Source organism: Gopherus flavomarginatus, chromosome 2 (genome assembly GCF_025201925.1).
Source record: "Gopherus flavomarginatus isolate rGopFla2 chromosome 2, rGopFla2.mat.asm, whole genome shotgun sequence".
NCBI lineage: Eukaryota > Metazoa > Chordata > Testudines > Testudinidae > Gopherus > Gopherus flavomarginatus.
Window position 1 is genome coordinate 122724426 of NC_066618.1, and position 12627 is coordinate 122737052.

Here is a 12627-nt window from a genome sequence, read left to right on the forward strand (position 1 = left end):
AAACAACAAATACTGTTAAATACTAACACTGATAATACAGCTGCTAGTAATAAATCTTACTGCCACATGATAAATCATGGCAGGAACAACTCTGTTCTCAATTAAATTCAATGGAAGCTTGCACTGTCTTTTTCCCCCAAAAAAGAAGGTAAAATGAATTCTGCACTGAAAGTTTCCCTTTGAAGATAGCTTTGCTCACACCCCTTTATATTTTAAATTTCTTCATAGTCTGACAGTTTCAAGAAGTTTACAAAGGTGACTGGTAAACTGCATGACCCTCCTCAACTCTGGTGCTCCTCTGAAACTATTTATCCTTCCCAGAATATCTTGTCCCTGTTCACCTCCCCAAACCCAGCCACCTGCCCAAGTTTTCTAGTCCCTCCTGCCATACACTTACACTCCTCTGCCTCTCAACCACACACCTAGATATTGCACCACCCCTTCCACTATGGGCACGCCGTACCTCCTCATCCTGGAAGGAACCAGAAAACATACCAGGATGGCTGATACACCAATACATCAGAAAGATTGCTGGCATGTGGAGGCACCAATCAGTCCTCAGTAGAGTTATGTGAAACCCCAGCATTAAAAGGCTACTTACTCAAATATCTTAAGTTATCACAGTCCCGGAGCCCTGCAACCCTTTCAGAGGGTTACGGTCTCATGACTGTATGTAGATAGACCAAAACTGTACAAAAAACTAAAGCCATTTTTGTACTTGGTATTTCAAACCATGAGAAGTATAGCGTAACCCCTTTGGGGTTTGGAGAGCATGGCCCCTTTAAATCTTTTTCCCAGGGGGAGGTGGAGAGTAAGAAAAAAGGAGGGAAACACCAGGGGGCGGGTCTGGAGTTCCAGGGTGGGACAGAGGCAGCCAGGAGGCCTTGGAAAAGTGAAGCAGGGAGAACCTGCCTGAGGAGGACAGGCCCGATCGGGGACAGCCTGGGACAGGAGCCAGGAGGAGCACGGTGCCAGGGAGGAATCGCCCGAGAAGGACAGGCCGGAGCTGGAGCCAGTATCACGGCTGCCCAGAGCTGCGTGGGGCTGTGAGTACTGGGGCTTGTGACCCTGCACTGGGAATAAGGAGGGAGGTTGTAGCTAGTTAAGTGGGGAGGTGGTCGCTCTGTGTGGCTTTGCAGAGAGCGGCAGAAGAGGGCACCGGAGGGGTTTGCTGGGGAGAGTTCACTGGTGCCGAAGACAACCAGGAGCGCACAAGACTCACCACTGGACTGGAACTTTGCTCAGGATTCCTGAACTCTGTGTGCAGACACATTGCTCGGTGTCTGCCCTGTCAGACTGTGCTACCACTGGGCCTATGGGGCCTTGGTTTGGATGCAACCCTGTTTTATCGCACCCCCTATATTTCCCCTTGTTGTTTTTCTCCTCTCATCCCTCTGTAAATAAATATCTCCCTTTGTTATATCCATTGTACTTTTCCTGTGGGTGTGTGTGTTCACTCTCGGGGGGTTGGAACAGGTGCCCCTTGGGTGGAAGGGATTTTTCCTGCTGCATTCCTGCGCACACCTTTTCTTGGCCAGAGCTGCCTGCAGAGCAGACTCCATCTTGGCCACGAGGGCGCTAAAGTTACTATGGTGAGGCTAACAGGCTTTAAACCAAGAACGCAAAAACCAAAGCTGAGAAAGGATCAGGTTCTAAGGGAGTTTAGAAGAAACACCTTTACCCAGGATGGCAATTAATATGTATATATCTAAAAAAGTTAGACACGTATTCAGATGAGAACACATTTTAAAAGGTACAATTGCTTGACAGATGTGGGGAGACTTAGATGGGTCAACATGGCCTAGTTACCTTCCAAATACAACTTAGAACTGTGAAAACCTGACTTCAGTTTTCTATTGGGCACCAGAAAGTTAACAGAATCTCATGGAGGAAACAAAAATAGAAATGGTGCTGACTAAGATCACATTGCAGTGGTCACATGTCCCCTCAGAAATACTGTGGAACATTTTTACTTTGTATCATACATCCTAAAACAATTAATCATAACATTTGTCATAACTAAAGTAAAAAACAAATCTTACCTGATTTTGTCCCATGCCATGGCATGGATATAATATGATTCTGTGCCCTGTTACTTCATGTTCATTTGGAGGATTATAATCAAAGCAGTAATTTGCCATTCCTTTATTTTTCAGCTAAATAAGAAAAAAGAACAAATTGAACATCAGCCTGAAGTAGATACATTTATGTCACTTCATACCCCTATGCTGTATTATACGCTTCCCACTCGCAGTTCTGAACCCCGGTAGAGATGGTTTCACTGAATCTGGGCCTAGCAACAATACATCTGATAGAGGTGGCTTTGTAAAACTGAACCTGATAATAGTGGACCAGAGTAGACCTTGTGCAGCTGGCTTTGCTGAACCAGAACCTGGCAGCAGCAGACCTGGTGGCAGCAGCTTTGACAGATTGGATTGGAGCAGACCTGCTATTCCTGACTTGATTGGACTGGGCCATGCCTGGCAGAAGTGTATGAGAGGCACTCACTCGGATTGCCACATAATCTAACTGGATTCTTGAGTCAAGTTTAGGTAAGTGGGGACTGTATCTGAACAGTAATTTGGGCCCCCAGCAAACTAGCCAATTAACCACTGAGCCTGGGAAGTCTGCCATATCTCTAATTCTTTTCCTCCTTTTGTTCATTTAAAAAAAATTGTTTTTTAAATAGAGATTTATTTCATTTTTTCAAAATAAAAGAACTCTTGTGTGCTTTCAGAGTGAAGAAAAAACCCTGTGAAGTTAACTAGTGTTTAGGATTTAAGTTCCTAAAACCTGCATGTGGATACAATTTCAATGGCGACTTGAATCAATTTTTTTTTTTTATTTTTAAAGGGAAGACTAGTCATTATGCTGAACCCAGCCTTTATTACTGCTATAGACACTTGCAGAAAGATTACATTATGTTTTTTTTATTACAAAATATTCCACAGGCAAATCAATAAGGACTTCCAATTAATAAAAATATCCAAGATAAACAAAAGTTACTTGAAAATTAGTTGAACCAGGGCACAATGATAGTTTAAAAATTTATACATGCTTTGCACACTCACATATTATCCACTTTAATGAATGTTGAAACAAAACAACTTCTGTAAATAAATATTAAAGCTAAATGCCTCTTTTACCTGAATCCTACTATGTCATATATAAAAGAATAAAACAGGCAGGGTTAGTGTCAGGGGCAGCTCTAGCTTTTTTGCCGCCCCAAGCACAGCAGGCAGGCTGCCTTCAGCAGCCGAATTGCCATTGAATCCGCGGGACCGGAGGACCTTCTGCAGGAAAGCCGCCGAAGGCTGCCTGACTGCCGCCCTCACAGGGACTGGCAGGGCGCCCCCCGCGGCTTATCGCCCCAGGCACGCGCTTGGAGCGCTGGTGCCTGGAACTATCGCTGGTTAGTGTCCCTATGACTATTGAAGGTGTAATTTTGCTTCTTCTCGAGTACTAGGTGATAATTATATCCATAGTTTCCAATGCAGAGAACTAATAGACATGAATAAATTAGGACAAATCAAAGTAAAGCAAGTGAAAGGGTATTCCACAAATATTTTTCTTTACTTTTGTTTTCCTCCACTTTTACCTATTACCCAATCTCCTCTTTCCACATTTTTTGGATCCGTTTGCACTGTAATACTTTTAGCCTCAAGAACACTCCTTATGCACCCTTCTCCAGATATTTCTCACCATTCTGGTGAGTGCATTAACATCATTAATCAACATGTGATTAAACAATAAGAGTGATTTTGAATTCTGATGATCTCGAATTCTGATGATCTCTATCTAAGCAGCTGTAAACCTCACAGTTTAGTGGCGCTTTCTAGTGCTAAAGGAAGTCTCCCTGGCTTCCTTTGTATTGTAGAGTGGCTTGTATTGCAGGCAGTTGCATTAGAACCTACTCTGTCCCTTTTGTAAATTATTATGGTTTGACCATGAGAAATTTTAATTTACATTTAACACCAGTAAAGGGCTACATACAAAAATAGAAAAGTAAAATTGAGCAAAGCTTGAAATAACTATAAAAATTACAACCTTCCCCAACACTTGCACCCAATACCTATAATATCGGATATGAAGGAATATCAGATTAAAGTTATGCTGAATTATAAATGACAATTTTCTTACATAAACTAAAATCATTAATGGATTTCTCTTGCCCTCAGTAACTGACTAAAGAGTTAGAGGTACTACTCATTAGTATGCTCAGAAATCTAATTGAGTTGCCACACTAGCCATTTATTCCAATGGGAAGATCAACGGAGTCAAATATTCACCCCAGCTGTCACTCCCTAGATGACTGCTCCAAGCAAAGACGTCACCAAAAGTGCTCCACTAGCATTTGACCAGCATAAATATTCTCCTGCCTATACTCCATTGAACATCACAATGCTTATCTCCCAATTTAAGTTAGCAATACGATATTATTGCCTTTTAGGCACAACACTATTTTGTGTCTGTGTGCATAAGTTAACTACAAACCAAATTATTGCACACAGATACAACTCTTTCTTTGTATGCTGTAGACATAAAGGAGAAGAAAATTTAAACAGGGTTCTGAAACTGAAAACTCAAAAGAAAAAACACTGTATAAAAGATGCCTAATTACCTCAAATTTCAATTCAGAACAACTTTTTATATAGTATTTATGCTCCATCATTATGTCATCTCATCTTTGTGTCCCCTACACACACTTCTGTTGTGCAGACAAACTACTAACATGTAGTGCCAGTATTTCAGCCTGATTATAACTGGATCGCTTATTTTGCGAACTCCAGAATTTGCTAATGTCATTTTACAGCCATAAAGTAAGCCTTTTAGAGATCTAAGAACCTTACATATGGGTACAACCAGGTACTAAGCACCTAAATGATACAAGAGGCACCTGCAGATATTTGTACCCATAAACTGCAGGTTTAAAAATCTGGTCCTGAAACCATTTATGCATGAATTCACCAGTCTCTTGTTCCAAGGCAGGAACAGATGAGAGAGGGTTTGTGAAAACACTATCTTCTCCCATTACCTGACGAAGACAGTTTGCTTTGCGCTGACAAAAACAGTATCATAATAGTATCCATTCATTCATGTAATCTTTCAATATTTTTTTTCCAACATGTAACAAACAAGCTTAAATCATGCAAGAAGAGCTAAAGTAAGAGTATAAACAGAAACTTAGTATAGGATTTTAAATTTGTCTGTGACTTACCTTAATATTTTAGTAGAATGCTGCATTAAAGAAAATAAAAACAAGAAAATATTTGTTCTCCTTATGAAGCGTTTAGTTCAGCTCATAAAAGTTGTCAGTAATTCTGTCTATGCAGGATTTCTGACTGTGTCTTTGCCTACATATTTTTTTTTCTTCTATGCTGTGTATTCTGTAACCACAGCTAGTCACCATTCCCTTTGGAGGTTGGGGATAGGTAATTTAAACTGCAATTGTTAAAATATTCTGAAATATTAGGGAGCAATTCTGACAGGAACACGATAGGATTTTCAAAAAGTGCTCAACACTGGCTCATCGTCACTTGGAGAGGAGTTAGACTTCCAACAACTAGTGCTTTTGAAAATCCCCCTCCTAAAATCATAGGCTAACTGTGTGTGTGCCCTTCCACTTCCTCAGAGCCTAACAGATTTCAAAGAAGTGGGGATGGAGGGCGAGGTCTCTTGCCTGGATCTGTATTAACAACCTATTCAAGAGCTTCATTTACAGATGAATAACCTTCTTGTTGCCTTTTGATATTATCACTACAGATCCAAAAAAAGCAGTGATAAACACCAAGGATGTAGGACAGAAGCAGCTCTCTTACCTAAAGAATGGCTGGAAGTCTGCTTTCCTGAACTGGACATCAGACCTCAAGGTAAGTTCAACAGTAACGCTGGGCAAAGGTATGGACTGAGTGAGGGGTTTTTCATGAATGTTTGTATTCTGGTTCTTGCAAAACCAGCTGGCTCTGCAAACAAATGAACTTTGTGGAGAAAACCTATTTGTCAGATAGGAAAGGTAACTATTGATAAGTGTAAACCAGTGTTCCCTTTAATTCTGTATGTCAATGTGCGGAATTAATTTTAATATATGCACCAATAGGGAGGTGATATGAGGTGGGGGTGGAACTGAGGGGTTTGGAATGTGGGAGGGGGCTCAGGGCTGGGGCAGAGGGTTGGGGATGAGGGGATTGGGGTGCAGGAGGGGTCTCAGGGCTAGGGCAGAGGGTTGGGGTGTGTGGGCTTTGGCTGGGGATACAGGCTTTAGGGTGGGAGTGGGGATGAGGAGTTTGAGGTGCAGGACAGAGGACTGGGGTGTGGGGGGAGGGGTTAAGGCTCTGGCTGGAGTGCAGGCTGCCGTGGGGCTGCAGCAGGGAGAGAGGAATCCACTAGCCCTCCCTCACTGTGGCAGCTCTGGCGGAGCTGAGCTGGGCTGGGCTCAGGGAAGGGCTCCTCTCCCCAGCTGTGGCAGCTCCAGAGGGCCTGGGCCGGGCCTGGGGAGGGGCTCCTCTCCCTGGCAGCTCCAGAGGGGCTGGGCCAGGCCGTGGGACCAGTGCAGCCCTAAATAGCCTGCTGCATGGCTGCAAGCTTACAGGGAACCTAGGTGTAGACCCACATCACATTGTATGATTGTTTTGTGTTGTGCCCAGTTGTTTCCATCACTTTCTCCCACTTCTAGCTAAATCAGGAGTGGGCAAACTTTTTGTCCCAAGGGCCACATCTGGGTGGAGAACTTGTATGCAAGGCCATGAATGTAGGGCTGTGGCAGGGGGTTGGGTGCAGGAGGGGGTGTGGTGTGCAGCAGGGGGCTCAGGGCAAGGAGTTCGGGTGCAGATGATGTGCGGGGTGTAGGAGGGGGCTCAGGGCAGGGGGTTGGGGTGCATGAGGGGTTTGGAGTGTGGGCCCCGGGCCCCATCCCTGCACCGCTTAAGTTGAGTGGCTCCAGGGTGGCAGTGGCGCACAGGGGACTAAGGCAGGATCCCACCTGCCCTGGCTCCACACCACTCGTGGAAATGGCTGGCATGTCCGGCAGTGGCTCTTGGGGATGGGGTGGGGCAGGTGGCTCCGCAGCACTCTGCCCTCGTCTGCGGGTACCACCCCCGAAGCTCCCATTGGTTGCGATTCCCCATTCCTGGCCAATGGGAGCTGTGGGCGGCGGTGCACAGAGCCCTCTGCCCCTCCTCCCGCCGGGGCTGCAGGGACATGGTGCCAGCCGCTTCCAGGAGTGGCGCAGGGCCTGGGCAAGCAGGGAGCCTGCCTTAGCCCTGCTGCGCCAAGGGGCTGGCAATCCCGCAACTGAAAAGCTCTGAGGAGCTGGACTGAAAGCCCTGACAAGCTGGATCCAGCACGCAGGCTGTAGTTTTCCCTCCTCTGAGTTAAATTTTTATTTTTTCTTAAATAAACCTACGTTTGTTTTATATTATAAGTGCTCACAAGTGATGTGACTTACAAGAGTGGTGATGGAAAGTTAAAAAGGTAAAATGGGGTATAGTGCACTTTTGGATGCAGAAAGGATGTTGAATTTATGTGATTAGCCAGTTTCAGGGGCTGGATAGCACAAGGGAACGATTCAAAAGGACTTGGAGATTGGGATGCACTTATTGTTAACTTGCAAGGCAAAGTCAGGGATGGCATAGCCCTGGGAAAAGTTCTTCAACTGCTGAAAGGCTGGTGGTGTCAGGTGGCTAACACTCAGCTACCACAAGAAAGGCTCCCTCTTGCTGGAGGCAAGAGGTAACAAGGCGATTCACAGTCTGGGTGCCTTGAGAACCATCACAATACTCTAGAAGCAGACTTGGGGCTTGTAAAAGGCACCTTGAGACCTTCAAGGGCTTATGTGCTTGCTAACTCATATTAAAAAAGATTATATATCTTAATTCACTTAGCTCCAGGTTGGGAGAGGATCTCATTCTATAAGCCTGTCACCACAAACTACGAATTAACTTGATGATTTACAAAATCACGTTGTTACTACATATCTTAATAGAACAAACTCTTAGTATGTATGATGTGTTCCTTGACTTCTCCTAGCAAGGAATATGGTCTGAAGAAGAAGACCTGATAAATTTAAATTCTCTGGATTATTACCGTAGATAGAATTTAGAGCAAAGTCCTGAAGATCAAATAATCAAAGTCATGCTAAAGAAAGCCTGACATTGGCTGGAAATCTTGTTGAACTTTATTTTGAAAACTGACCTTTTGTGGATTTGATTTAGACTGTTTTGAATTTGCCCAAGATTGCCTTGCTTTAGAGTAAAGATTATTTGGCATGATTGTTTGGGATGATATACCCTACTGGAATGCTACGGAAGAACTACTACATACACAGTATGTAAATTTTTCATGAATTACAGTATAAAGCCCAGATTAACCTGGAAAAAGAGAAACTAGTGCTTTTCTTCATTTTTGTCAGGTTTCTTTTATTTAGTATGGTTTGATTTCTTTGTCTTGTTTTTATTTTCCATTCAAAGTTAAAAAGTCTAATGGCATCTTGGTTTTCAACCAGGATTCCTAGCCATTCATAGGTTTGGTTTTGCCTGCTCATCTGATGCTCTTTATACCAGTTACTGACATTGGGGGATGTGAGGGAAGAGACTTAATCCACTAACAGGACCTAGCCTCCATTCCAGTCTTTCTGGATGGACCAGGAATTAGGCTTACTACAGAAAGAATTCCGACTTTGGTCTCAAACTGAAAACAACTACTATCAACCTATCCTTAAAAGAATGTGACTATTCACTCCCCTCCCACCTTTTCCTTTTCCTGTCTTCTATTTTATATGTGTGTGCACATTTGGTTCCAGAAACTGACCTTAAAAAGCAGTCAGTTTTGTCAGTAAACTGAGAAAGCTTTGCTTGTAAGTAAATTGAGAAAGGTTTGGTTGTAAGATCACTAACATTTACCTCATGTAAGAAACATGATTAAAAACAAAGCTTATTTTTGTAACTTGCAGTTTTTCCTGCATGCTTAGTTTAACCGTGTGGGAAGGTTACCATCACATACATTTATTGAGAAATTATGCCTGAGCTCATTAAAAAGAACCTTGAAACACAGCATTTACTGGAGTCAGCCACATAGTAACAGTTGCAATAATTAGTACCATTTTTGTTAGTAGCTGAATTTCTTAATTCGTTAGTTCCATCAGAATTTTACTGAATCTCATTATAACAATTTACTTTTCAAATTGCCCATTATATTTTTGGTTATACTTCTTTCTCAGATTTTGTTTCACCTTCATCTGTTAATAAGAGAAACTGGTGTATCTTCTGTCATGCAGATCAATGCAGACAAATGATTTGGCTTCTTTGCAAGCTCTTTAACCTTTGACCAATCTTTTCACTTGTTTTTAATCTAGCAGAACAAGATTTTCTTCTTCCGAAATATTTAAAGAATTTACGATCTTTGTATATATGGCTTTTTGTTCTTTAACATTTTTATCATCAGTCTGTGGCCTTGATCCTACAGAACTCTGAAGTTAATGGGAGTTTTGTATGAAAGAGAATAGTAGCAGTAGAGGTAGTACAGACTCTCAAAGTGAGGCTCTGTTCTGAAAAGGGACTGGAGTTGCAGGATTTAACAATTACTATCTCAATGATTTTGATCAACTGTGCTCATTTTACCAGAAAAAAAGCTATTTTTTTCCAGTTCTGCAACTCAAACTTGTGCTCTTCAATAGTTTTGCATGTATCTGGAAGGAATGGATGAGACTGCTTTGGACTGACTGCATTCTTTCCTTGTTCAGAGGTCCCAAAGGATTGTATTGGACAATTGGTGATCAACTACAAGTGCACTTTCATATGGGGAACTGTAAGGTTCTAACCTATCACCTCTTTAGTTCAGTATGTAATCGGTCTGTGTGACACTCTGTATCTCGGGGGAACACCATGCACCCCCATGTTCATTCTTATAATATGATTGTGTCGTATCCAATGCAAAGTTTGTCATGTTGGGTGTCTTCAGAAGGCTCATCATGCTCTGAGCATTGTTACAGTAATGTTATAGGTTATAATTCCATGTATATAGTTATGAGGCTGAAAATGTGTCCCCATGGCTTAAAACAAGCCCAAGCAAAACACTCCAGGAACAGAGGGGCAGTTCACAGCTAATCAGAGCATGTATGGGACAAACCCAGCCCAGCCTCACAGGAACAAAGGACACTGGCCTAGGCAGCAACAAAGGATCTGTTGGACTCTCGAGTGAGTTACCCCCTTCCTTTGGTCAGTTTGGGACTATGATGAGGTAATGCTCACCTGACCCAAAAGGGAGGGGGGCAAAGCCAAGAGGGAAGAAAGAACAGGATAAAAGGGAGAGATGTTTGCCATGCTCTTCCTCTCTCTCCCACCTCCATCTACAGACACCACCACCAAGCGATTGAAGCACTGATCAAAGGGCAGAGCCTGACTGAAGGACAAGCAGCCAGCCTGTGGTGAGAAGCATCTAAGTTTGTAAGGGCACTGAAAGTGTTAAGATCAGCTTAGAATGTGTTTTGCTTTTATTTCATTTGACCAAATTTAACTTGTTGTGCTTTGACTTATAATCAATTAAAATCCACCTTTTGGAGTTAATAAATTTGTTTATTCTGCCTGAAGCAGTGTGTTTGGTTTGAAGCATGACAGAGACTCCCCTTGGGATAACAAGCCTGGTATATATCAATTTGTTTGTTACATTGACAAACTCATATAAGCTTGCAGCATCCAGTGGGCATAACTGGACACTGCAAGACGGAGGTTCCTACGGTTGTGTCTGGGACCAGAGATATTGGCTAGTGTCCTTCGGTTGCACAATCCAAGCAGCGGCTGGCCAAAAGTGCTCACTCATGTAGCCGGGACCAGCTTATATGCCAGAGGCTGTGCGTGAACATCCTTGGAGTGGGGGTTCTCACAGCAGAGCAGGGTAAGGCTGGCTCCCAGAGCCGAGGATTGAAGTGACCTAGCAGATCATGGTCCAGATAACACCAGGGGAATGTCACAGTCTGCTAGGGGAATGAATGAGGAGACTTGCGCTAGGGTGTTTTCAGTACACTGACAACACACAGCTTTATTTCTCTACTGAGAAAAATCCAGCAGAGGCAGTTGAGTGACTAATCCAGCACTTGGCAGTATTAAAGCATGCTGGGTCAGTCTGGCTCAGTCAGGACAAGATTGAGGTGATGTTGGTTGCCTGAGATTAAAAAGCAGAAGTGTCAGAACTTGCTCTAGGAAGGGCCTGAGATTATAAACTTGGGGTAACCACAGCTACACTTAGAAGACCAGCTGACATTTAGGATCATATACTTGTCCGTGCCTGGCAAGAAGGGTACAGCTTTATCTTTCAGATGTGGCTTTTGCTACCATCATCCATGCCTCAGAATAATATTATTTCAATGCATCTTAAAATTTATATGTAAGATGCAACTGGTGTAAAAGGTGGCTGTCCAACTGGTAACTGAGGGAACATTTACACTGCAAAAGCCAAAACCAAAACCAAAAAAAAAGTGGCAGTGAGTCTCAAGGTTTGGGAAACCAACTCAGGTTTGCGCTACAGGGCTAAAAATAACACTGCAGACATGCCTGCTTGGGATGCAGCCTGGTCTCTGAGACCCACCCCTCTCTTTGGGGCGGGCAGGAATGTCTACACTACTATTTTTTAGCCTGCAGCATGAGCCCTAAGAGTCAGAGTCAGTTGATCAGGGTTCTGAGATCTGCTGCTGCAGGGTTGTTGTTGGGTTTTTTTCCAGTGTAGATATACCCCTGAGTGTCTTAGGGTATGTCTACATCTACAATTTTGCAGCGCTGGTTGTTACAGCTGTATTAGTACAGCTGTATTAGGCCAGCGCTGCAGAGTGGCCACACTTACAGCAACCAGCGCTGCAAGTGGTGTTAGATGTGGCCACACTGCAGCGCTGTTGGGCGGCTTCAAGGGGGGTTCGGGGAACGCGAGAGCAAACCGGGGAAGGAGACCAGCTTCGCCGCGGTTTGCTCTCGCGTTCCCCGAACCACCCTGCAAACCGCAGGGAAGGAGACCTGCTTGCTCGGGGGTTCGGGGAACGCGAGAGCAAACCGGGGAAGGAGACCAGCTTCGCCGCGGTTTGCTCTCGCGTTCCCCGAACCACCCTGCAAACCGCAGGGAAGGAGACCTGCTTGCTCGGGGTTCGGGGAACGCGAGAGCAAACCGGGGAAGGAGACCAGCTTGATTACCAGAGGCTTCCTCAGGTATGCTGGGATACCTGCTTATTCCACGGAGGTCAAGAAAAGCGCTGGTAAGTGTCTACACTTGATTACCACCGCTGGATCACCAGCGCTGGATCCTCTACACCCGAGACAAAACGGGAGTACGGCCAGCGCTGCAAACAGGGAGTTGCAGCGCTGGTGATGCCCTGCAGATGTGTACACCTCCTAAGTTGCAGCGCTGTAACCCCCTCACCAGCGCTGCAACTTTGTGATGTAGACAAGCCCTTAGACAGCACATGACACCTGTGCTCAGGGATCTGCACTGGTCAACAATTACCTACTAGATAAACTTTCAAATGTTTAGTTTTGACATATGAAGTCCCAAAAAGTCTGGGACTAGAATATCTGAAGGATGACTACCGCCCACCGCTCCCCATGACAGAGCACCACAGTTTTGATCACTGGAGATGCTCATGCTTGACAT

At 44.1% G+C, this 12627-nt stretch overlaps 1 protein-coding gene across 1 annotated transcript in view; it reads right to left on the bottom strand.

Annotated features, from left to right (window-relative positions):
- GALNT12 (polypeptide N-acetylgalactosaminyltransferase 12) overlaps positions 1 to 12627 on the bottom strand; it is a 101378-nt gene that overhangs the window by 11514 nt on the left and 77237 nt on the right. Inside the window, exon 8 of the mRNA XM_050938217.1 lies at positions 2043 to 2156. Coding sequence (XP_050794174.1) covers positions 2043 to 2156 — 114 coding nt within the window. The remainder of the gene's footprint in view (positions 1 to 2042; positions 2157 to 12627) is intronic.